This window comes from Amphibalanus amphitrite, unplaced genomic scaffold (genome assembly GCF_019059575.1).
Source record: "Amphibalanus amphitrite isolate SeventyFive unplaced genomic scaffold, NRLGWU_Aamphi_draft 000207F_arrow, whole genome shotgun sequence".
NCBI classification, from domain to species: Eukaryota; Metazoa; Arthropoda; class Thecostraca; order Balanomorpha; family Balanidae; genus Amphibalanus; species Amphibalanus amphitrite.
In genome coordinates this window covers 769,651-796,412 of record NW_024881702.1, presented here as the reverse complement: position 1 = coordinate 796,412, position 26,762 = coordinate 769,651, and the positions used below count along the sequence as shown (strand labels likewise).

The window sequence follows — 26,762 nt, the reverse complement described above, 5'->3', positions numbered from 1 at the left end:
TCAGTTTGTTTTGTTGGGTTATGCCCTTTCGGTCCGACAAGACCATTTCAGAGCCGGAAGGATGATAGGATGGAGACATTGGTCTTCTTGGCGAGCACCCTGGGTCCAGTTCATATAGAGTCCCTGGGCCTGGTCCCGTTGCTGTTACGTGACACTTATTGGAAAGGGCGACCCCACAATGGATTCATATAGCCACTCTTACACACCTGCACCAACGTTTCCCAAAGTGTCCGTTTGATAAGTGGCACTTTGGCAAAGTGACACTTGCCGACTGGCCTTTCTATGTGAACTGGGCCCGGCCCTGGTGAGTTGCCGGGGCTGAGCCTGACCAAAGGATAGGCCGAGCAGTCCCCAAGCACTCACCGCACCCGGCTACGGGCGAGCTTGGCTTACGGGCAATCCCAAATGGGATAAAGTTTCCCGTCCAATCCGGATCGTTGCGGCGTGGAGGAAGATTTGAGTTTCTTGATGATATTTTGAATACAGAAGCTCTTTATGAAACATGAAACATGTATTTTATATTATTTTAACGGTCAAAACAGCGGCCGATGTCGGGCCGACGTCGCCCCGACGTCGGCTGGACCTCAGCAATTGATCTCGGTCCGACGTCGGCCCGACGTGGGCTGGACCTCGGCTGGACGTCGGCACATGCGGGCATATCCGACATCCAGCCGACGTCGTGCCGAGGTTGGACCGACGTCGGGCCGACGTCGGCATGCCGATGCCGAGTTGCCGACGTCACCCCGACGTCGGCCGACGTCGGGCCGACGTCGGCATGTTTACTGGGTTATTTTTCATAGTGGTGTGAAATGTGGTTGGGGTACGACCGACAACCCGTCGGGGCGAATTTCGCACTGGGGTACTCAAAATTTGAAGAATTTAAGACGTTTCCATGAGTTTTGAAGGTATGGATAAGTTCTGAAAATCCGGTTCTCCTTATCTGGGCCATTAACTCCATACGGTCCAGGAAAGCTGGCACACTACCTTTAATTATATTATCATCACGTTTCTTCGGAGAATCTTTGCACCTATGTTCTGTTTTTGGTGCCAGGAACAAGAGTCGATTTATCTACCAGCAGGAGAGCCGATTATTGGGGGGGGGGGGGGACAAAAGATAGTATGTCCCACCCAACATTTTGGTTGGGGGGACATGTCCCACCCGTCTCAACCCCCCCCCCCCCCGGTGGCGGAGCCCTTGCTCAGTCGGCAGGGGCGTAGGCAGGGGGGGGGGGGGCACTGAACCATGCTCCCCTTGGGCGCCGAAGGTTCCCTTTGCGATTGGAGGGCGCCGAAGACCCCCTCCAATCCGCCCTATTGCACTCCGCCCGATCCGCCCTATTGCACTATGCAATACGCAGACAACTCAGAATAACACTCGAAAAAGTAAGTTTTTTGGTGTTCAGCCAGCACAGCCCAACCGACGACCACAAAAGGGTTGCTGAGGCTTCTCATCGTTGCACGACACATAGAATCAAAAGGTAAAGGCAAAAACCGTGCAAGGATGCTGTCCATTTGTTAAATATTGGTGTGTCCCTAATCATATTCTCCTGCGTCCCAATTCACCCGCCTCTCGGCCTCTCCCCTAGCTATGTGCCTAATTTTACCGAGATAAACTTTCATTTTCAATAGCTTGGACGGATACTGAGGAAGATAGTATAGCTAGGTGAAGATCATCGAAGCCCGTATTGACCCACGCCATTTCCCGTTTTACCCCAAGGGTGGGGCAAAACGGAAAAAGTGCAGGACCTGTTTCAAAGAAAGTTTTTAAATGCGTCTGGATATCAGATCAAGTAGTTAAATGCACTGGCGCCTTATCAGCAAGGCATCAAGGTCCCGCTCAGCACCATGAACAGTGGTTTTGATCCACATTTTCTTAGGGTGCCCATATTGCCCCACCTTCCCCTACCCCAGGCTTGGCTCCTGCAGGATCGCCCCCCCCCCCAAAAAAAAAACGCAAGTCTGGATCCGCCAGTGTCCTCCCATACTCTCCCCTAAGTAAGCAGACGCTCCCTCCAGGCAATGGGACAGCATTATTTGTTCAGAAACCACTTCCACGATTCAATGCATCAGACGCCGGTTATTGATCTAGATGTCTTTAATTGAACAATGGTTATTTACAAAATAAATTCATACAAACACGTTGACAGAGTCCGTTGCGGATTCACAATAGCAATCACAATGGCTGACATCGTTGGCACGTTGAAGCCGGTGTCTGGGCGCATTCTGCCCTCTCTGTTCTAGCTCCCCAGCGTGGACCACGGCGCCTAAACAGACGCCCACTCACTCAGAACTGGGAAGCACGGGTACGCGCAGCTCCAGCACGTATAGCTTACATATCTTAGTGCTAACGTAACTGCCTGGGCGACCGGAAATATGAACTAACGGTACATAAATCATAGTTGGATCTCTTCTTACGGCGATAACATACTTTCACGAATACGACCCATTCGACAGTAGCAGTGATTTAGGTAAGCAATCTTGGCACAATTAAAGCTGCTGCTCCGCTTTAAATGAACTTAACACGACCAGTCAACATTCGCCTATTTCATATTGCCGCCTTCGAGAATGACAATATGCTGCACTCCATTGGTAATAAAAAAGGGGGAGAGCCGCCGCGCTGAGCCGACCTGGCAGCCACTGGGGCGTCTCGGCACGGCGCGACATCACAGCTGACGCCCGGTGAGCAGTCGGCCAGTCGGGCGGCGAGCTACGCCGGCAGAGCGGCGCAGCGTGGACGGGACGGCGCCCACACAAACACTGCTGAGGCGACCAACAACACTGGGCGCGGCGGCGCCACCGGCGGCCCTACCGGCCAGCAATGCCCACCCGTGCCGCCACGGTCAGACGCTTGAGCGACTTTTCAATGTTGAGCCGATGTCCCATGCGCTTCACACCGAGCTGGGCCAGTGCCGGCCCGTCCAGCTGCAGCAGTCGCGCGCCGTCCACCTCGGCCTCTGCGAAGCGCGCCTTGTACTCGGGCATAAAGAGGCTCTCCAGCCAGTCAGCGGTGTCCTCGACGCTCCACTGGGACACAGGCACCGTGCGGAACCGGTTCTTGACGTGCGCGCCGGCCGCCGGCCGCGGCCGGCTCGCCGCCGGGATCTTGCTGGGGCTGCCGGCCGAGTGGCGGCGCGCGCCGTCTGGCCGCGGGATGCCGGAGCTGGCGCGCGCCGGGCTGGCGCCAGCCGTCACCGAGCCGGCGCCGCTCGGTGAGCTCAGCGCTGCCGGCGGCGACGTGCCGGCGCCGGCCGGAGACCGACTGCGCACCGCCAGCGACCTGGGCTTCACCAGGCGCGACTGGCTCTCGGCGGCCGGCTTGGGCGGCGGCCGCGGCGCCGGCGCCTTGTGGCCGGCCGGGTCGCTGAACTCGGGTGGTGGCGCCAGCAGCAGCCCGTCGCCACCAAACCCGGGCGGCGGCGGCACCACGGCCGCGGCCGCCGCCGCGCCGCCGCCCAGCTGGCTGACGTGCTGCTCGATCTCGCGCAGACTATCCTCGATGCTGCGCTCGTCGTCGGCGGCGGTGCCGTGCGCCGGGTGCCGCTCGGCCTCTGTGTCGGTGCCGTGCGCGGGGTGCCGCTCGGCCTCTGTGTCGGTGCCGTGCGCGCCGCTGCCGGTGATCACCACAGTAGTGGTGCCGCCAAAGCGCAGCTGGCGCCGCTGGCGCGCCGGCCGCCCGCCCGGCACCGTGATCGACACCGGCTTGGCAGCGCCGCTGCTGCTGCTCAGGCTGGACGCCGGCGGTGTGGTGGGCGCGGCCGTCTTGGCGTGCGCCGTCGACAGGCACGGGATACTGCTCGACTTGGTGGGCGGGGCGGCGGCGGCCGGCCGCGCCGGCGGCCCACCGCGCTCCGAGCTCAGGATCCACGTGCGGTCGCTGGTGTCGTCTGAGCTCTCAGACTCGCCGCTGTCGTCGCGGCGCCGCGTGTATGAACCGCCCTCGGTAGGGATGAATGTGACGTATTTCGGCGGCTGCGCCTGGTCCTGGTCGGAGCTGACGCCCGATGACGAGCTGTCCGCCTCCTCCTGCTGGCGGCGCGGCGCGGCGCCCGGCAGGCCGGGTGGCTGTCGGGCGCTGCGCAGTTTGGCGCGCGCCGAGCGCAGGTCAGTGCCACTCAGAGTACCGATGGTGTGCGACTTTGTCATCCCCTGGGGCACGGTTTTGGTCGGACTCGGGATGCCCGACGGCATCTGCTTCTTCCCCACTTGTATCCGCGTCACCTGCTGCACCCGATCACCGGCTGCCAGCGCGTCTCGGGCGGGTGGGCACTCTGCTGGTGCCGGCGCGTCTCGGGCGGGTGGGCACTCTGCTGGCGGCGGCGCAGCTCCGGCCGGCCCGCCGCGCACATCGCCCACGCTGAGCCGGCGCCGACGCTCGGCCACCTTCTCGGCCAGCAGCGTCTGCAGGTTTGAGCCGCCGCCCGCCGGCGGAGGTGACGGCCGGGCCGGCTGCTCGCCGGCGGCCGGCGCCGGGTGCGAGCTGCGCGGCGACGGCGGCGGTTTGAGCAGCGCCGCCGGCGGCGGCGGCGGCAGCTCCTCGTCGGCCGGCTGAGACGTGGAGCGGCGCAGCGGGCGCGCGTACAGCTCGGACGGCGGCGCCGCGTTGGTGGGCGTCGTCTCGTCTGACAGCGGCTGATCGGTCCGGTCCGCGTCGCGCGCCGGCGGCGGAACACTGCGCGAGCGCTGCTGCGGCTGTAAACGGCTGCGCATCGGCGCCGCGCCGTCGTGGAACGCCAGCGTCTTCAGCTCGGTTGGCGAAGCGTACAGCTTGGCGTCAGACGACGGCCGGAAGGTGGAGGGCACGCGGCGCGCGCTGCCGTCGCCTATCGGCGGCGGCACGGCGTACTCGGCGTCTGTCAGCAGCGGCCCGGCCGGCGCCGCGCCGCCACTGAGCACCGCCGCACTGGCGCCGGCCGCCACCGCGCGGCCGCGCAGTTTGAGCTGGCGCATGCGGCGCCCGACGCCGCCGCGGCTGCTGCTGTGGTCGCTGGTCTCGCTGGCTGTGTCGGTGCTGGCGCGGCGCGCGCGACCGTACAGGTGCTCGCTGCTGGACCAGGCCGGCCGCGGCGCCAGCCGGGCGCCGGGCCCATGCTGCAGCGCGTGCAGGTCCTCCTGCGAGTGGCTGCGCCGGCGTGCCATCCACGATGCGGCCGACTGCAGGTCCGGCGTGCTGTGGAACGCCTTGCTCAGACTGCCAGAGTCACCCACATACACTGACTCGAGCGGACCGCCCTTCGGCTTCTTGCCCTGGAAGACGGGAAAGACTAATATCAGACAGAGTTAAAAAAAAAACATATGCACCAATCAGTTGCCGCATAGTCGTACCCCACGGCAAGCAGGCGCACAATGACTGAACTCTAGCATCAACGGGTGCAGAGAGGGGCGTCCGTTGCCACTCTCACGGAGGCAAGGCTCGCGTGGCGCCCGCCACCTACCGGTGCCGCTCCTCCCTCCCCCCCCCCTGCCGCCGGCGGGTACCGCTCTCCTCGCACCTTGTGCCGCTTCATCTCGGCCACCGAGGCGTAGACGCGCGGCCCGCCCTGTCCGGCCGTGGGTGGGTAGCGCGGCGCAGAGCCCTGCCGGGCGAACAGCTCCTCCAGCTCGCGGGACGTCAGCCGAGAGCTGGCCGGACGCGTCCGAATCGAGGCCACCTGGACGCCGGCGCTGGGCACCTTGTACGTCTCCGAGTCGACCGAGCTGCTGTTGGTGCTGCGCCCCTCCGAGTCGTAGTCGTGAATGGCGCGATCCAGCGCGTCTGCCGGTCAGAGCACACGGCAGTCACCGGCCGGCCCCGGCAGCACTGGCACCGCCACGGCCACTCACCGGCCAGCACCACTCGTACACAGTATACATACAGTCATACATAAAGACCCGGGCCACGTCGTCAAACAAGACCGTCCGGGCTAGCCCACATGCCTCACTGTGGTAGTAGGTACTGGCACACGCTGCTATCAGTAAACTCTCCGGAACCAAACGTAACATAGGCTACGTCTCCATGACACAAGTTAAGCCGATTTTGCAAAATGGATTTGCTCAATCATAACATTCAGGCAGCATTTGAAAATGTAAATATAGGATTAGGTGCTAGCTAAAACCATTTATACGCTCGTTTTTTGCATAAGGTGAATAGTATCCGAGAAAAACGCACGTGAAATTTCTCTAAATCGATTTAGACGTGTCATGGAAACGTAGTGATAGTCGAACTTAATAAGTGAAGCCCACTCTAGCCCGCCACTCTCAATATTTTACCGTTGCCTACAGCCTGGTCCTGGCGTCCAGGCGCGCCCCCACCAGAGCACTGCACCGTGAGGGCGACTGGGTGGGCGCCCGGCGGCCGGGAGAGCTCAGCTCAGCTCAGCCCCGGCGGCCGGGAGAGCTCAGCTCAGCTCAGCGCCCGGGCGGCGCCACTCACCGATCTCTGGGTAGTTGTTGAACAGGGAGCGGGCGCGCGCGCGGCCCACACTCAGCGTCGTCTTGGGGTCGCGTTTAGGGGGCAGCGGCGGCACGGGTGGCCGGCGGCCGGCGCCGGCCGACACGTGTCGCGGCAGCGTGCAGAACTGGCGCGGCCGGTCGGCTGCCGCCGGCGCCAGCTGGCTCGGGTCGGGCAGCGACACCACCGTCATTGCCACCAGGTCGCCGGCGCGCCGGATCTGCTCCACCACCAGCTCGTGAGACTCCTGAGCCACGTCGACTCCGTTGATCTGCGCACACGGCCGGCCGGCGCCGTACGTCAGACAACAACACGGTCGGTATTGCAAACGGATCTACATCGCCCAGCATATGTACATTACAAAAGTGATGAGGTGTGAAACAGCACTGACGTAGCTAGAGCTCAGCTGAACCAGCTCTGTGTTGCAGCGCCTTCTCACTAGCCATCCAGCGGCTCGGCCTCCCGCCTCATTAACCCGCGCCCCGCTGGGGGTCCTCGATTTCCACGCCCTGCTGGGGGAGGGGGGGGGGGGGGGGTTGAACATAATTCTAACTCGGCTCCTGGGCCACGTAGCGATACGCGGAAGGCGGCGTTCAAAACAGCGCCGAAAATAATGACGAAAACACATCGGTCACTTTTTTGCTCAGGTCATATGTTAGGTCACCAGAGGTCATTGAAAGCAAAATTTCGCCGATTTTTTGGTCGAATGAGGACAATTTCCAAGAAGCCAATAGATAACTCGGGAACTTATAGTCACAGCGACGCGGAAAAACGCATTCGATAGACCTATCAACGCTCTTTCTGGGTATTGCTCTCAGATTTGGCCTAGCGTCAACGGTTTTGCCTGCAGGGGGCACAAACTGTCAAAATAACCTTTTTTTAAAACAGTTTTCTGCAATAACTTTTGACTCAAGCCCTGCACGAGCTTGCTTTTACCGGCATCGAGTTCCTCTCATCAAGACGCATCGAATAAACTATAATTTGACCTTGAAAGGTCAGCTTGAAAATTTGACCTCAGGTCAAGGTCATGACCTGACCCGAAAGTGTCATGCTGCGTATCATTCGATCCGTATTTAGGTGGTGGTGGTGGTATGCCATTTTAGCCCATTTTAGCCCATTTTAGCCCAGCCCCACTCACCAGTCCCGAACTCCCCCACCTTCCCCCACCTCCCATCCCCACTCACCAGTCCCGAGCTCCCCCACCTTCCCCCACCTCCCCTCCCCACTCACCAGCATCCCGCCGTCCCGAGCTCCCCCTTCTCCCCCTCCCCCCACACTCACCGCCAGTATAAAGTCCCACTTTTTTAGGCCGGCTCGCTCGGCCACGCCGCCCGGGTCGACGTCGTCCAGGTACTGGAGCGCCGGGCACCGCTCGCTGGGGCGCAGCTCCATCAGCGGCGAGCTGGACTTGGCGCCGCGCAGCACGAAGCCGAAGCCCTTGGCGCTGCGGTGCAGCACCACGGTGCGCGGCTGCAGCGGCGCCGCGGGCCGGCGCTGGCGCGGCGCCGTGCCGTACGGCGTGCTCAGTGAGCAGCCCAGGCCGGCGGCGCCGTACGGCGGCTCGTCGGCAGCCGGCGGCCGTGCCGGTCCGGCCACCGGCGGCGACTTGCGCAGCCTTACCTCCTGGACGCAGCGGGCGGGAAACACGCCCAGCTGGCCGTCCAGGCAGCCTTCCAGCATCCCGTGATCGGTGGAGGCCGACACTGGCCGCGGTGAGAGGGGGGGGGGGGGGGACGGGGCACCGTCAGAGGGGTCGCCCGCGCCGACAGAGGGAGCATGGTACACGATGCAGCTAGTGGCGTGGAGGAGCTCAGAACTCCAGGAGCAGCATTAGCAAACATAATTCGACAAATAACAGACACATTGCAATGTAATCGGAGGCAGTGATTTCGTCCACACCGAATATCATAATAAGTACGCAGAAAACATCCATTTCAAGTCAAGCAGGCGGCAAAAGGCCGATGAGTGGCGCTGCCGGGCAGTCCGCTCTGCGCAGCGGCGCGCCGAGTCAGCTGCCGGCCGGCTGCTGGTCGGCGGTATAGCCTACCTTCGATGATGTCTCCGTGCGCGATGGTCAGGTGTCCGGGCAGCGGGCTGCTGTAGGGTTCCATGCAGACGACGGTGGCGCCGGCGGCGGCCAACTGCACCAGGCCGGCCTCGGGCGCCGTGTCCGGGACGCTCTCACCAGAGCCGGAGCCGTTGCTGGTGCCCACGCCGGAGCTCTCGGAGACCACGTCAAATAGGTCCTTACCTGGAGACACCGCGCAGCGGTCAGCCGCCGACGCCGGCCGGCAGTCGGGGGACGCCCGGGTTCAGCACAGGGACGCCCGGGTTCAGCCCAGGGACGCCCGCGTTCAGCCCAGGGACGCCAAGGGTTCAGTCGTGGGACGCCGGGGTTAGCCCACGGATCCCGGCGGTCAGTCGTGGGATACCGGGGTTCAGCCCAGGGACGCCGGAGTTAGCTCACGGATCCCCGCCGTCAGTCGTGGGACGCCGGGGTTCAGCCCAGGGACGCCAAGGGCTCAATCGTGGGACGCCAAGGGTTCAGCCCAGGGACGCCCGCGTTCAGCACAGGGACGCCGGGGGTTAGCCCAGGGACGCCGGAGTTAGCTCACGGATCCCGGCGGTCAGTCGTGGGACGCCGGGGTTCAGCACAGGGACGCCGGGGGTTAGCCCACGGACGCCGGGGTTCAGCCCAGGGACGCCGCTAAACACGAGCGCCGACAATGTTCGGCAGCCATATAATTAATTATGAATAGGACGAATATACGAATTATGCAAACTCACCAGATCAGTGGAAAAATCCAGTTCATTTACCAGCATTGCATGTCCCTCACAGATTGCCTTACCGATACAGTTGTGAGATAGGTACCTTCAACGTTTTAGACATTCAGAAACGTACTGCTACGCTATTCGAAAACAAAGTTTAATATTTCATGTGTTTGAAGCAATAACGGTTGATAACGGCGGTAAAAAAGGCGAAATTTGGGAGGGTTAAACCTGTTTGCACGACATCAAGCCACAATAGATCTTCTATCGTGCAAAATCCTTGGATTACGCCCATCAATTGTCAAGGAACGGGTAAAAAGCGATGAGGTTTATTTCCACCAAAGCTGTGACAAAGATAATCATGCGCCGCAATGGTTCAGCAGTCAAAATAACTTGTACTTTTTACATAGTTGTGTGAAACGTTTTAAACAGTTACATCGCTGTTGTTACCAGCCAAAAATAATGTCTGCCGTGCAAAGGCCACCTATGCGATCTGCGGCACGTTTTTCAATGGTCGACCACGTTAGCCATCTTTATCGAGCTGGCGCTGGGAAATCGTGCCAACAGCGCAGCGCACTCAGAACAAACAAACTGCCGGTAGACTGCGCCGCCGCGCCGGCCGGCCGTGGTACCCACGCGGCCACCGGGACACCCCCAGTACAGTACCCCAGTCGAACACGGCTGTGAGCCGTCCCACCCGCTGTGGCCGCCGGCCGCGCCCCGCCGGACCCTGCCTGCTGCTCTGGTCCGAGCCATCCGGCACGCCCCGCGGTACCCCCAGCGCGGCGGTGGCGTGTGTGCCGGCCCGAGACTGTATCAGTGCAACGAGAAGTGGCCCCCGACATTGCCCGGACAGAAACACGCCCAAACGTCAACGAGGGATCAGTCGCCCGATTGCTGTGGCAAAGTCGATATGATTGGGGTGGGCGTTATTACCGAACTGAAGTGTGCGATCAGCACAGGGTGACTAAGGCCATATCCAAAGGCTCGATTGGGTGCCTCGAATCCGGTGATCGGTGGGGTTCAATTTGGTAGCACCGAGCTGGCCAGTGGCCAGTGCTGGGTCTGACGACATACAGCGCGTCCTTAGGCCCGCCGTGTCCTCCCTCCCCCCCCCCCGCACTGAGCGGCCCGCCGCGTCCCTCACCAGTCCCCCGGCCCCGCACTGAGCGGCCCGCCGCGTCCCTCACCAGTCCCCCGGCCCCGCACTGAGCGGCCCGCCGCGTCCCTCACCAGTCCCCGGCCCCGCACTGAGCGGCCCGCCGTGCCCCTCCCCAGTCCCCGACCCCGCACTGAGCGGCCCGCCGCGTCCCTCCCCGCCCCCCGGCCCCGCACTGAGCGGCCCGCCGCGTCCCTCACCAGTCCCCTGCCCCGCACTGAGCGGCCCGCCGTGCCCCCCCCCCGCACTGAGCGGCCCGCCGCGTCCCTCACCAGTCCCCGCCCCCCCGCACTGAGCGGCCCGCCGTGCCCCCCCCCCCGCACTGAGCGGCCCGCCGCGTCCCGTACCATGCAGGAGCGGCGGCTCGGCCTCGCTGGTCGGCTGGGTGCACGTGCCGCTGCTGCCCGTGCTCGTCTCGCTCAGGCTGGACGCCGACGAGAACGGCGGCAGCGAGCGGTTCGAAGGCGACGGCGACGGCGGCTTGGAGAGCGGCGAGCCGAGCCGCGACTCCGAGTGGGTGCGCGGCAGCACCAGGCCCGAGCGGCGGCGCGGGTTGTACTTGGGCGCCTCCTTGAACGGCACTGCGCGGCCAGGCGGGGACATGTCAGATGGATACAGACAGACGGGGACATGTCAGATGTACAGGGAGGACGGCGACATGTCAGATGGATACAGGCAGACGGCGACATGTCAGATGTACAGGGAGGACGGCGATATGTCAGATGTACAGGGAAGGCGGTGATATGTCAGATGAGCGCCACTATACGAGAGGGAACAGTGGAGTACTGGCGTGCCCTGGCCGGCGGCGCTGTGCCCGCCTCCCCGCGGCCCGCGGTACGCACCAATGTCCTCCGGCCGGTGGCGCTGGATGATCTCGGCCAGCTCCAGGTTACCGGCGATGACGGCCACCTGGTAGGGAGTCTGGTTGGCGAAATTGAGCGCCTCTCGGTCGGCGCCCCTGAAGAGCAGCACGCGCGCGCACGCCTCCTCGCCGTTGATGGCGCATACGTGCAGCGGCGTGTTACCGGACGCATTGTGCAGGTTCATGTCGGCGCCATAGAACAGCAGGTGCTCCAGGTGCTGGGTCATCGACCGACGCGCCGCCTGCCGGCAGTCAGACCAGCTGGTAGTACACGCACTACCTACCTGGTACGGGCGCACCTCTCCCTGCAGCACCTCCACTTTACCAATCCGTAAAAAAGGAGGCTCCGGTCCGAAATGTCATTACATCGTTGGAATTTGGAACGAAAGCAAAACACGTGGAAATAATATTGTTATTCCTTGTATTGGAGCCTGGCATAATGATGAAATGTGCTCAAATTTCCGTCCAAATAACTAAAATTACAGCCGTTAGTAGAAATACAGCTAGTAAAAATACAGCCGTTTCCACCCTAAATCTATATACGGCTACGCGTCGTGCATACCCTTTGAACAAATCCCTGCCGTAATACGGCAGACATCTAGCAAGGCGGATCTCTGCTGTGAGACGGTAGTCCGGTGAACCTCTGCCACGCCCTGGCAGTCCCTGTGGACACCTCCTCAGCCCCGGCAGTCCCGGACCCGGTGGACATCTCCCCAGTCCCGGCAGTCCCTGTGGACACCTCCCCAGTCCCGGCAGTTCCGGTGGACAGTGGACACCTCTCCAGCCCCGGCAGTCGCGGGCGCTCACCTGGTGGACCTCGGCCCATCCCTGGCAGTCGCGGGCGCCGATGGTGGCATGGTCGTGCAGCAGCGCCTGCGTGATGCTGGCGTCGGCGTTGTGTACGATCGAATAGTAGAGCGGAGTGAGGCCCTTGGCGTCCTGGTAGTTGGGCGAAGCACCCAGGTCTGGCCGACACGAAAACACACACAGAGAGAGGCCCGTCAGCAACACTCAACAAAACAAGCTATACCATGAACGTGGACTGGCTTAAGACACTTCAAGACCACACTTGTTCAAGTAAAAAAAAAAGACTGCTGTCTGTTCTAACGCTCCGTGCAGTTGAGCTGTGAGTGAAAGTGCGCAGTGTGTGTGAACCACCGGCCGGCCAGTGGGGCGGCCGCTCAATGAAGTTATGCAGCAGCAGCGGAATTCCCGAGACCTTTATAACCACTAAAACCTGTATGGCTAGCACCTCTCCACTTTTGTGTTCGTGATTCCGGAACGAACGAGCGAGCTGTAAATTGTAAACCGTGCGCCGCTGAGTGGGCACTGGGAGCGCAGCGGGGCGGAATCTGGCGCGCTCTGCGCCACCTTCTGAGAGCTCCACGCAGGCGACACTCGGCTGCCAACCAGCCGGGCGGTCACCGGACGCCGTGTCGCTTACGGTACGGTCATCCCTGATGGTGTAACCAGCTGGGAAGTCACGTCCGCCGGCCGTGCTCCTCAAAGGGTAAAGGCAGCGGCGGGCAGCACGCGGCACGTTTCCGCATAGCAGCTGGGAAGTCACGTACAGCCCTCTGCAAACTGCGTGGTAGGTATTCTTTTTTTCGACAAAAAACGACAATAACTCGAATACTATGCTATTGGTCATTCGGAAATCGTGACAGCAAGACGCGCGAGACTCTGCACCTTAAATTGGCATTATCACCGTATTCATTTTCCATCTAGTTCGACAACAAAACCCAAAAGTTTATATTTGCCCCAAAACAAACTTTTGCGTTTTGTTGCCACACAAGGCGTTTACCTTGTTTAGTGATAGACCTAATCGAAGGAGTGGAGCATGGCGCATCTATTTGCAGTGAGTTCCGACCGACTGATAACATAGCCTTTGAGTTATTATTTGTTTTGTCGAATACAGAACACCTAGGTACCACGCAGTCTGCTGAGGGTTGTAGGTACCTACTTCTAGCCATTCAAAGCCATTATCAACGAGGCAGAGAGGTGAGCATTGAGTGAATATTGGCAGAGTGATTTTGATGCCGCAGAGGAAAGTCGCGCCGAGCGGTTCAGCTAGCGTTCTGCGCACACCTGAAAGCTAGTTCTAAGAGTGGTCGAGGTTCATTCATGATTTGACACCTGCTCTCTCTTTGAACCCAATTAGCAGACAGCAATGAGATCACCCACCGGCCACCGCCACCACTACCAGCTGGTATAATCAATAGATATGTACTATATAGAACGTCGCCTGTCGGGTAAACCAACGACGCGGAAGTCGCCCATTTTATCTGGATGAGAACAGGGCAGCTTTTATATTTTTTGTATATGACAAAAAATTATGATACTAAATTGTGAGTTCAGCAAATTTCATAAAGTAGTTATTTTTTAATGATCTGTACCGGCAAATGCATACTAACCTTAGTTTGAAAGTTAGTCTAAAGTATGTTTAAAGGCATATAGTTGATACTAACTACTAAGATTGAAGGAGTTGTTAGAAACAGAAATGGCGCAGCTGTGAAATTCCTCAAACGTGTTCGCGAGCAGGATTTAGGTAGGTACGTGATATCAGTGACATCTTGAAATGTATACGAGGATGCTGACTGGTTCATCGAATTCATGAGCGGTAGGTATTCATTCACCTACTTACTGCGGCAATGGTACGGTATGGCAATGGTACGGTACAAAGCTGCGGCAATGTACGCATGCGCAGTCCGCAGGAGCTTGGCCTCATGGAGGGGCTTTTGGGACATCGGGCAGCGCCCAAAACTTTTTGGACCTGTTCTGGCCTGGGCATCGAAAAACGCTAGATAGAAAGGTTGTAGTGAAAGCTTCAGGCTACCTTTCCCCACAATCGGTTTAGGATTTTCTATTGTGTTATGTGTGAGGCTCGCTTGAAAAGGTTGATTTAACATGGGAACCCCATGGGGTAGTAGTTTTTGAGCGCCCATTTGGTCTAATGCTACCAACTGTTACTGGCTACCCCTGACCGTCACGGCACTGACAACCGACTGGCAACCTCAACTAGCCGAGAATCCAGCGAGGTGTGCGCCCCTCCCTCCCGCTCTCGCCAATCTCACCGAGCAGGGTCTTGAGAGCCTCGAAGTTGTTCCTTTCGACGGCCTTGTGTAGCGCCGTGGCGCCCTCGACCGTCCGGTAGTCGACCAGCGCGCCTCCGTTCACCAACGTCAGGATCACGCGCGACGGGCTCTTCAGCTTGGCCGTCAGCGTCAGAGGTGTCTCTGTCGGCCGGAGGGCTGCTGTCAGTGGCACACTCCAGGCGCCGTTCACGTGGCCGTCAACACAGCCCATATCTATACGAGTATATTTTATTTATTTAGCCGTGTTATTATATTCTACATTTTGTTATATTTAACCCGGATTCAGCCCAGATTCGGGACGCACCCGATCTACTTGACACTCGCACACAATAGAGCCCGTGAGGTGTGGAACAAAAGGACTAAACCATTCGGCGTCGTTCTTAATTGTTCGACCTGCAGAGGTCATCAAAAGACACGACCCCCAAATATCCACAGCAAATTGTGGCCCAACCAGTGAAGATAGATTGCTGAAAATGGCACCAAACAACTCACCAAGACCCAGGCTTAGGCGTTCGTACCATCAATTTTACCCCTAAAAGTCACGCGATAACCTTAGGTCATTTACGGGTTAGGTAGAGAAAAACTTGAACAGCAGTTCTTGAATATAAGAATAGGAATGATTGCGATCGATGACCCAGCACAGATCTCAGCACGGCAGTCCTCTGCTCCCAGACGCCAGTCCTCTGCTCCCATACGACAGTCCTCTGCGCTCTCTCTCTCTCTCTCTCTCTCTCTCTCTCTCTCTCTCTCTCTCTCTCTCTCTCTCTCTCTCTCTCTCTCTCTCTCTCTCCTCCCCTTCCCTTCCCTTCCCTTCCCTCCAGCCCAGCTGACGGACGACGGAGCTGAGTGGGTATCGATTTTGCCCTACGGCCTACACGAAGTCTTTTCACGACGTAGAGAAACGCCACCCATACGTCCTCCGACTGGGGGATTTTCACTGACGAGCTGCGGCCGCCACGGCTGTAAATGCCGTACTGCACTTTTGATGGACTCTGCAAAGCTAAGCTAGCCGCTGACTCAGTGATGGCGCATATAGCGCCATCACTGAGTCATGCGATCATATCGCATATAGGTATGCGATAATATAGAGAGATACAAGGCCTGCACCGCGTCTCTTGGGGTTGAAAAGGTTTAAAGGAACTATTTTAGCCGATCCATATAGTGATTAGTGGGTGCTGAGTTACTAGTCATTACTCTCGGTGCCTTTGATGCACACTACAATTTATCTACCTCTATATTTGAATTCGTCGGCATGACCTTTCGTTTTTACCTTTGGACATGACCTGTTCGTTCACTGCACTGCACACAGTGCCGCACAGTTTGCTAAAATTTGGACCCGTCGCCGGCGTGGTCCAGTCACTCACCGCCAGTCTCCGGGCAGTGGAAGTTGGGGTCGAGTCCTTTGGCGCACAGTTTGGCCACCTTGTCGGCGTTGGCCTGCAGCACGTGCTCGACGATTCGGCGCAGGTTGGCGCGGCTGTGGGCGGCGCGCAGCTGGCGCTCGTCCATTTTGAGCATCTTGTACACTCGCCGCTTGTACTTGAGCTGCGAATAGACGGGGGCGGCTGTCACACGGAGCCACGGTCGAACAGACGGGGGCGGCTGTCACACGGAGCCGCGGTCGAACAGACGGGGGCGGCTGTCACACGGAGCCACGGTCGAACAGACGGGGGCGGCTGTCACACGGAGCCACGGTCGAACAGACGGGGGCGGCTGTCACACGGAGCCACGGTCGAACAGACCGTGGCTGTCACACGGAGCCACTTCGGACACAGACTCTTCAGAGCATGAATTCTGTCAAAATTCACTCAAAACGTTCAAGATGTTGGCACAACAATCATGAGCATGTCAAAACAGTTAGTCATTGGTGACAGCAAACTTCTTTTTTGTTACGCTCGGGCTAGACCTGCATTAGCTCATAGACATCGTGCTTTTCGATGGCTTATGGATGCATAGTATAGGTATAGTCATTCACGGTCCAGAGCACGTCGGTTATCTCCGCTGTCCCGCTCTCTCAGCTGAGAGCGGTGTGGCCGGTGGCCACTGTCTCACGGTTCTGTCAGGAGAGCCCGCTCGGCCTTGGCCGCCGAGTGCTGCGGGTGAGGGCCACTAGTACACAGCCGGAAACAGCACCCACTTGTCGCTCGTAAGCGCCAGACAGCTGACGGGCACTGTGTGCGACTCGGAACAGGTGCGCGATAACAGAGCGACAGGTAAGTGGCCCGGCTGAGGAGCTAATCATGTCATTGCAAGGTCCAGAGCAGCACAATCGCTACATCCGTTGTTCCCAGCATCAATGGTATGGCTCTGCGGAGTGAGCGCTGTGGACACGCAGCAGCGGCACCCTCGGCCGTCGGCCACATACCGAGGGAGGCGCCACTCTAATCTGCGGCTTCAGGATCCGCTGACACTGAGCTGCCGCCACAAGGTCTTCTCGGGAAAACCGAAACACGGAGCAGCACGCCTAGGAATGTCGGCAGGCCTGCGCGGCGAGTGGTCACTGAGCTGTGTTACAGATAACATGGAAAGGAGGGGGGGGGGGGGGCAGTGTGGTAGGGCTGTCAGTGGTGAGCAGCGAGCTGCCACTGACAGCCCTACCACACTGCCACTGGCAGCCCCACCACACTGCCACTGACAGCCCCACCACACTGCCACTGGCAGCCCCACCACACTGCCACTGACAGCCCCACCACACTGCCGCTGACAATCCCACCACACCACTACTGACAGCCCCACCCACACTGCCACTGGCAGCCCCACCCACACTACCACTGACAGCCCCACCACACTACCACTGGCAGCCCCACCACACTGCCACTAGCAGCCCCACCCACACTGCCACTGGCAGCCCCACCCACACTACCACTGACAGCCCCACCACACTACCACTGGCAGCCCCACCACACTGCCACTAGCAGCCCCACCCACACTGCCACTGGCAGCCCCACCCACACTACCACTGACAGCCCCACCACACTGCCACTGGAAGCCCCACCACACTGCCACTGGCAGCCCCACCCACACTGACACTGACAGCCCCACCACACTGCCACTGGAAGCCCCACCACACTGCCACTGGCAGCCCCACCACACTGCCACTGGCAGCCCCACTGCGTCTGGCAGCCCCACTGCGTCTGGCAGCCCCACCACACTACCACTGGCAGCCCCACCCACACTGCCACTGGCAGCCCCACCCACACTACCACTGACAGCCCCACCACACTGCCACTGGAAGCCCCACCACACTGCCACTGGCAGCCCCACTGCGTCTGGCAGCCCCACCACACTACCACTGGCAGCCCCACCCACACTGCCACTGGCAGCCCCACCCACACTACCACTGACAACCCCACCACACCACCACTGGCAGCCCCACCACACTGCCACTGGCAGCCCCACCACACTGCCACTGGCAGTCCCACTGCGTCTAGTAGCCCCACCACACTGCCACTGGCAGCCCCACCACACTGCCACTGGCAGCCCCACCACACTGCCACTAGCAGCCCCACCCACACTACTACTGACAGCCCCATCACACTGCCACTGACAACCCCACCACACTGTCACTGGCAGCCCCACCACACTGCCACTGGCAGCCCCACCACACTACCACTGACAGCCCCACCACACTACCACTGACAGCCTCACTGCGTCTGGCAGCCCCACCACACTGCCACTGACAGCCCCACCACACTGCCACTGGAAGCCCCACCACACTGCCACTGGCAGCCCCACCACACTACCACTGACAGCCCCACCACACTGCCACTGGAAGCCCCACCACACTGCCACTGGCAGCCCCACCCACACTACCACTGACAACCCCATCACACTGCCACTGGAAGCCCCACCACACTGCCACTGGCAGCCCCACCACACTGCCACTGGCAGCCCCACTGCGTCTGGCAGCCCCACCACACTACCACTGGCAGCCCCACCCACACTGCCACTGGCAGCCCCACCCACACTACCACTGACAGCCCCACCACACTGCCACTGGAAGCCCCACCACACTGCCACTGGCAGCCCCACCCACACTACCACTGACAACCCCATCACACTGCCACTGACAGCCCCACCACACTGCCACCCGCAGCCCCACCCACACTACCACTGGCAGCCCCACCCACACTACCACTGACAGCCCCACCACACTGCCACTGGAAGCCCCACCACACTGCCACTGGCAGCCCCACCACACTGCCACTGGCAGCCCCACTGCGTCTGGCAGCCCCACCACACTACCACTGGCAGCCCCACCCACACTGCCACTGGCAGCCCCACCCACACTACCACTGACAACCCCACCACACCACCACTGGCAGCCCCACCACACTGCCACTGGCAGCCCCACCACACTGCCACTGGCAGCCCCACCACACTGCCACTGGCAGTCCCACTGCGTCTAGTAGCCCCACCACACTGCCACTGGCAGCCCCACCACACTGCCACTAGCAGCCCCACCCACACTACTACTGACAGCCCCATCACACTGCCACTGACAACCCCACCACACTGTCACTGGCAGCCCCACCACACTGCCACTGGCAGCCCCACCACACTACCACTGACAGCCCCACCACACTACCACTGACAGCCTCGCTGCGTCTGGCAGCCCCACCACACTGCCACTGACAGCCCCACCACACTACCACTGACAGCCCCACCACACTACCACTGGCAGCCCCACCACACTGCCACTAGCAGCCCCACCCACACTGCCACTGGCAGCCCCACCACACTACCACTGACAGCCCCACCACACTACCACTGACAGCCTCACTGCGTCTGGCAGCCCCACCACACTGCCACTGACAGCCCCACCACACTGCCACTGGAAGCCCCACCACACTGCCAATGGCAGCCCCACCACACTACCACTGACAGCCCCACCACACTGCCACTGGCAACCCCACCCACACTGCCACTGACAGCCCCACCACACTGCCACTGGCAGCCCCACCACACTGCCACTGGCAGCCCCACCCACACTACCACTGACAGCCCCACCACACTACCACTGACAGCCTCACTGCGTCTGGCAGCCCCACCACACTGCCACTGACAGCCCCACCACACTGCCACTGGCAGCCCCACCACACTGCCACTGGCAGCCCCACCACACTGCCACTGACAGCCCCACCACACTGCCACTGACAGCCCCACCACACTGCCACTGGAAGCCCCACCACACTGCCACTGGCAGCCCCACCACACTACCACTGACAGTCCCACCACACTGCCACTGGCAGCCCCACCACACTACCACTGACAGCCCCACCACACTACCACTGACAGCCTCACTGCGTCTGGCAGCCCCATCACACTGCCACTGGCAGCCCCACCACACTGCCACTGGCAGCCCCACCACACTGCCACTGACAGCCCCACCACACTGCCACTGGAAGCCCCACCACACTGCCACTGGCAGCCCCACCACACTACCACTGACAGCCCCACCACACTGCCACTGGCAGCCCCACCACACTACCACTGACAGCCCCACCACACTGCCACTGGCAGCCCCACCACACTACCACTGACAGCCCCACCACACTACCACTGACAGCCTCACTGCGTCTGGCAGCCCCACCACACTGCCACTGACAGCCCCACCACACTGCCACTGGCAGCCCCACCACACTGCCACTGGCAGCCCCACCACACTGCCACTGGCAGTCCCACTGCGTCTAGTAGCCCCACCACACTGCCACTGGCAGCCCCACCACACTCCCACTAGCAGCCCCACCCACACTACTACTGACAGCCCCATCACACTGCCACTGACAGCCCCACCACACTGCCACTGGCAGCCCCACCCACACTACCACTGACAGCCCCACCACACTGCCACTGGAAGCCCCACCACACTGCCACTGGCAGCCCCACCACACTGCCACTGGCAGCCCCACTGCGTCTGGCAGCCCCACCACACTACCACTGGCAGCCCCACCCACACTGCCACTGGCAGCCCCACCCACACTACCACTGACAACCCCACCACACCACCACTGGCAGCCCCACCACACTGCCACTGGCAGCCCCACCACACTGCCACTGGCAGCCCCACCACACTGCCACTGGCAGTCCCACTGCGTCTAGTAGCCCCACCACACTGCCACTGGCAGCCCCACCACACTGCCACTAGCAGCCCCACCCACACTACTACTGACAGCCCCATCACACTGCCACTGACAACCCCACCACACTGTCACTGGCAGCCCCACCACACTGCCACTGGCAGCCCCACCACACTACCACTGACAGCCCCACCACACTACCACTGACAGCCTCACTGCGTCTGGCAGCCCCACCACACTGCCACTGACAGCTCCACCACACTACCACTGACAGCCCCACCACACTACCACTGGCAGCCCCACCACACTGCCACTAGCAGCCCCACCCACACTGCCACTGGCAGCCCCACCACACTACCACTGACAGCCCCACCACACTACCACTGACAGCCTCACTGCGTCTGGCAGCCCCACCACACTGCCACTGACAGCCCCACCACACTGCCACTGGAAGCCCCACCACACTGCCACTGGCAGCCCCACCACACTGCCACTGGCAGTCCCACTGCGTCTAGCAGCCCCACCACACTGCCACTGGCAGCCCCACCACACTGCCACTAGCAGCCCCACCCACACTACTACTGACAGCCCCATCACACTGCCACTGACAACCCTACCACACTGTCACTGGCAGCCCCACCACACTGCCACTGGCACCCCACCACACTGCCACTGGCACCCCACCACACTACCACTGACAGCCCCACCACACTGCCACTGGCAGCCCCACCACACTGCCACTGGCAGCCCCACCACACTGCCACTAGCAGCCCCACCCACACTACCACTGACAACCCCACCCACACTACCACTGGCAGCCCCACCACACTGCCACTAGCAGCCCCACTGCGTCTGGCAGCCCCACCACACTGCCACTGACAGCCCCACCACACTGCCACTGGCAGCCCCACCACACTGCCACTAGCAGCCCCACCCACACTGCCACTGGCAGCCCCACCCACACTACCACTGACAACCCCACCCACACTACCACTGGCAGCCCCACCACACTGCCACTAGCAGCCCCACTGCGTCTGGCAGCCCCACCACACTACCACTGACAGCCCCACCACACTGCCACTGACAGCCCCACCACACTGCCACTGGCAGCCCCACCACACTGCCACTAGCAGCCCCACCCACACTACCACTGACAACCCCACCCACACTACCACTGGCAGCCCCACCACACTGCCACTAGCAGCCCCACTGCGTCTGGCAGCCCCACCACACTACCACTGACAGCCCCCTAACGACCAAGCAAAGTGGTCACGAGCCTCAGAGGGTGGTAAGACGGGCAACTGAGTGGACAACAGCGGCCGCCTCTCGACTGGATCAGCTTCAGACTTCAAACCCCCGGTCGGGGTTCGCTGGGCGGTCGACACACCAGCCCAGTGGCATTACTGTCAACAAGGCTGCGCATCCTCAGCCACCTAACGGCACTCTCCATTGGGCCGAGACCTGTGGCCGGAGGCGGAAGGCGGGCCGACACTGCTGCCTGGGAGGAGGTGCTCACATGCTCGAGCTCTGCCCGGTGACCGGTGGCCCGGCGGTGGGTGCCGCTCCTGCGCACGGGTAGCGGCCTCACGCTGGACAGCAACCAACTCGGCACCTCCCAGCAGTGCATCGGGTCTGGCCGCGCCGGCTCCCAGCAGAGCTCCCGTTCGTGCGCCGGGCACCATCCAGTACCGTCCGTCCGAGACGGCAGGCCGATGGAAGGCCGGCCGGAGAACGGGGCCGTCTCACGTCAGCAGACGGGCGGGGGGGGGGAGCACCTGCAGTGACTGGCCGTTCTGTACGGACAGCTCTGTCCGTACTAGTGATGTCAATTATAGAAAATCGGAATACCGATACCAAACCAAATACCAACCAAAACCGTGAGGAAATACCGAAACCGAACCAACCTAGGAACATGAGGCAAATACCAAATTTAGGTATACCAATTTATCAGCCTCTTATATATTAGTGAGGGTTCATAATACCAACAAAATACCAAATATAGAAGGATTGAAATACCAAATACCAAAGTTGGTATCGGTTTGGTATCGGTATACCAAAATGTTGGTATCCGATTGACATCTCTAGTCCGTACACTGCGCCGGAGCGGACCCAGCGCCGGCCGTGGCGCCACTGACGCCACCGTGACCGATCCATCACGCGTCCACCGTACCGGCACACCGGAATGGGTCCGTCCTGCAGAGGTCGCCGGCGAGGCCACCGTTGACAGACACAGGCTGCCTGCAGCCCAGCCATCACCTGACGACCGGAGCAGCGGCCGCTCTGTCCGGTTCGAGGAATACTGAGCCGGCCGTCGGCAGTCGGGGCCGCCCGCGAGTGAATGCAGCGCCGGGGACACCTCCGGCAACGTCCGCTCACAGTCGCCTTGGCAGCAGCGGCACTGAATATTGAACGACCGAACACTGAGCTCCCTCCGACATCCATAGCCAACCCGTTCTCTGTGTCGAGTCATTCCCAGAGCACCAGCATAACATTTCAGCTGCCTTTTACAGGCTGCTCGCAGATTCCCGATGAGACACGTCATTCCGATGTCCCGCGATGTACCCAGTACTGATCTCCCCGCCGTCTTTTTACACACGAGACGTCCCCGCAGATAATGGCCTGCGCAGGCTCCACTCATGTGCGATCAGTGTGCGATCAATCTGAGGCCAGTCTGAGGCCAGTGTGGGGCCAGTGTGCGGTCAGTCTGAGGCCAGTAAGAGTTGTGAGGCCAGTGTGCGGTCAGTCTGAGGCCAGTCTGAGGCCAGTGTGAGGCCAGTGTGAGGCCAGTGTGGGGCCAGTGTGAGGCCAGATGCCGGGCTTAGAGGCCAGGCCGACCCGGGACGGCAGCTGACAGCCATCCCACAGTCACAGAGCGGTGAGGTGCCGTCAGTCGATGCCGGTCCCTGTGAGACCACACTGCGCACGGCTCCCTGTGAGACCACACTGCGCACGGCTCCCTGTGAGACCACACTGCACACGGCTCCCTGTGAGACCACACGGCACACTGCACACGGCTCCCTGTGAGACCGCCCCGCACACACCGGTCTCTGTGGGAGCAGGTACCGCTGGAGGGCCGCCGACTGATCAGATGATCACCGATCGGTCCAGGGCGCCGGACCCGACATGGACGCCGCATCAGACCGGTCCCCGCCGGGCCCGGCTGAGCCGCGGCCCGGCCCGGTGAGGTCACCGGCTCGGCGGAGCCAGCCGACACGTCAGAGCAGCCACCCGCGCCCCGAGCGGGGGGCGCCGGCACTCCGGGCAGCTACCTACTGGACAGAAACTGAGACAGGTGCGGGGCCCGCGAACCTGAGTGCGGATATGAGCTGCCGCTGCGGACGGTGCGCTGTGCCGGTCGCGGCCCGAGAGGGTCGGCCGCCGGCCAGCAGTGCTGCCCCGCCGGCCCGGTCCCGGGAGTCGGTGTGGGGCGCGGGCGGTGCACAGCAGGCGGGCCTACTGCACGCCACACAGCGGTGAGCGGCGGCCGTGCACAGTAGAGCGGGCCTGCAGTCGGCCGGCCGGCAGGCATTCCACGGCCCCTGCCACCACCAGGCTTTGGTGTCCATCAGACCAGCGCAGCGCCGACACAAAGCCACGCACCGGCGCGGCGCGGCGCGTCTGTGCTGATGTGGGGACACTTAGCAAACGTCGTGCGACCGGCCGGCAAACGAGCAAAAACGAGCAGAGTGCCGCACGGGGGCCACGGGTCGCCATAAAAGCGATACGCCTCACTTTGATCGGGAATGCGATGCATTGCAGAGCGCCGGACCAGCTTCAAAACAGCCACTAATTTCCGATACGGTCAGCTCCAAAATACGCCCAGAGTTCACAGCAAGCCTTAGGTAAATCGCGTGGGTGAAGGAAGTGAGGTCGTTTTGGGAGCCGATCTCACTGCCGCGCGCCGTGAGCTGCTGCACGGCTGTTCCTCGGGAGACTTACCACGACGTCGGTCATGGTGGCCACCGAGTGGGAGCGCTGCAGTCGGTTGGGCGGCGCCGGCGCGCCTGTCTGCCGGCCCACCTCGTCCTGCCACCAGGAGACGCGCTCCACCTGGTCCTGCCAGGAGACGCGGTGCTGGCCGCGGCCGGCGCGCTCCCGGCACGAGGCGACCCGCTGCGCCCGGCGGCGGCACGGCTGGCGGCGCCACGGCTCCTCTCCCACCGAGAGCATGGTGAGCGGCGGACAGAGCGCCGCGCACAGTGGCCGATCACCTCCCGGTAGTCGCCTTAGAGCCGGTCACACCAAACACCACCGGGCACCTCAGCCCGGTCACACCAAACACCACCGGGCACCTCAGCCCGGTCACACCAAACACCACCGGGCACCTCAGCCCGGTCACACGAAACACCACCGGGCACCTCAGCCGGTCACACGAATCGCTCCACACCGGTTGGAGCAGCGTGCTGCCGCTGTGGCTGCCGGCGGCGTTCACAGCATCTTCAGGCCTAAAACATATCCTAGCACACTTTTAGTGGCACTGTGTCACTGTTGGCTGGCTCCAGCCGCCGTGGCGCGCTGACACCGCTCGCGGCTGGTGGCGCCGACTGTTCTGATTCCCGCAGCGGCCGGCTCAACCCGGCGCCGACCGCCGCCGACCGGCACTGGCCAGCACTGACCAGCACTGGCCAGCCGCCGACCGGCAGCGACGCCCGCCACTGACCAGCCGCCGCCCGCAGCGCCGCCCGCCGCTGGACGCTGCCCGTTCGCCTTGAGCGCGCGCAAAAAAGCCGGCGCTGGCGCTGCACACAAACAGGCTGCCGGCGACGCCAGCGCTGCTCTGCCGTGCCGCTTCCGACTCGGACTGCCGCGCCGCCACCGCTGGGCCCTCCGAGCCGGCCGTCTCCGCTCGCACAGCGGCGCCGCTGCTGCTGACGACAGGCCGTCAGGTGACGTCACCGTTAAAGTGCCGAGCCGGGCGGACGGGTCGGCACACGGACCGGTTCCCGAGACGGCCGGCCATGTCAATGGCGCCCGCTCTGGGCCGGCGGCGCTGCCGGCGCAGTGCTGCACGGCCCGGCCCTGCCACGGCGGTCCGGTGCGCGGGACGGCACGGAGCCGGCGCTGGTCGAGCCCCGGGCCGGTGGCGGCGGCGCATCCTCCGCGCTCAGCACAGAGACGCCGCGCGCTGCACAAAGTGGGAGGTAAAGGCCAAGTGCCGAGTGGCCGGCACGCGGTGGCTGCAGGCCAGTGGCCGCCGCCGCCGCCGCCGCCGCCGGCTGGATGCTTGGTCCGGCCCGGGGATAAGCAGCGTCCCGGAGACATAGCGATGCTGCGTAGGATTCTCTCGTCGGATGCGCCGCCATCTCTAGCTGGACTCGTGATGCGTCGCTCTGATGTGAATAGGAGGCTCACTCGCGGCACATGTGGGGATCAGCTGGACCTGCCTAAAATTAGAACAGAGCGAGCCAGGCGTACTTTTCATTTTAGAGCAGTAAAATCGTGGAACGATCTCCATCGTTAGCTTTCTGGCAAACAAGCTGTGATGTATTTTGTGATGATTTTTTTTTTGCGCTGCTCACTTTTATTTACTTTGTCTACTTTTTACCCGCGTATTTGGCATTCTTAACTTCACATTTTGCCATCTGAGTATCTTACTGGTACAGACGATTCTCTTTACTTTTATACTGTGCGTCATTCTTATTGATGTGTGTTTTATACCCACTTGTAGTTTTATAGATTGTGAATGATTGTATGACGAGAGCACTGAAAAACCATTCACATGGAGGACTCAATACATGATTGATTGATTGATTGATTGAGCGTCAGTCACCTCGGTGGCCGGCTGCAGCGGCCGGCCAGCGCTCGCCTTGACCCAGCTCTGCCGCGGCGGTCAGCGGCGACTCGGCCAGCTGGCGCCGGCGACCGCGGCCGCTCCTTTCCCAGCCTTGAGGGTGGGCCGCGGCCGGGGAGCTCGGCACCCGGGACCCGGGACCCGCCGCGGCCGGGGAGCTCGGCGCCGCGGGACCCGGCCACTGTATGTCCCGCCGGCCGCCGGTGGCCAGTTCGCCGCGCCCAGCGCCATCGAGAGGCAGCCGGTGGCATTTACGGCTGCAGCGGATCCGCCAACAAAACCGGCCCCTGCTGGAGCTCAGTGCCTGACATCGCACACTGGCAAAACCACCAGCCGCAGCCTTGTGCATCTGTTCCGGCGACGGCCGGGGAAAAACTAATGAGTTATGAGCTGTGGCAATATTGCGTGACGCTTGCAGTAACCAAGAGGAGTTAATTTCACACCTGCGTAATGTATTCCAATTAGAGAATTCGGAGCTGAGCGAAAAATAGCCAACCAAAAGGAAAGAATGCCGTCTGACTTCTTCGGCAGTTAAAAACATCACCCAGAACAGAAAACATCAGCACAAACACATAGGCG

General features: G+C 61.5%; 1 protein-coding gene across 3 annotated transcripts in view; it reads right to left on the bottom strand.

Annotated features, from left to right (window-relative positions):
- Positions 1–2,077: 2,077 nt before the first annotated feature.
- Positions 2,078–26,762, bottom strand: part of LOC122385086 (SH3 and multiple ankyrin repeat domains protein 3-like) — an 89,803-nt gene continuing 65,118 nt past the window's right edge. For 2 of the 3 annotated variants that reach the window (XM_043373090.1, XM_043373092.1), the window contains exons 5-14: positions 15,677–15,857; positions 14,292–14,453; positions 12,025–12,182; positions 11,198–11,459; positions 10,703–10,936; positions 8,475–8,678; positions 7,709–8,130; positions 6,410–6,698; positions 5,490–5,752; positions 2,078–5,244 (exon numbers count right to left, since the gene is read on the bottom strand). In XM_043373090.1, coding sequence (XP_043229025.1) covers positions 2,806–5,244; positions 5,490–5,752; positions 6,410–6,698; positions 7,709–8,130; positions 8,475–8,678; positions 10,703–10,936; positions 11,198–11,459; positions 12,025–12,182; positions 14,292–14,453; positions 15,677–15,857 — 4,614 coding nt within the window. In that variant the 3' untranslated portion in view covers positions 2,078–2,805. Of the gene's footprint in view, positions 5,245–5,489; positions 5,753–6,409; positions 6,699–7,708; positions 8,131–8,474; positions 8,679–10,702; positions 10,937–11,197; positions 11,460–12,024; positions 12,183–14,291; positions 14,454–15,676; positions 15,858–24,331; positions 24,673–26,762 lie in introns of those variants that run through there. The other variant, XM_043373093.1, reaches the window with a different exon arrangement.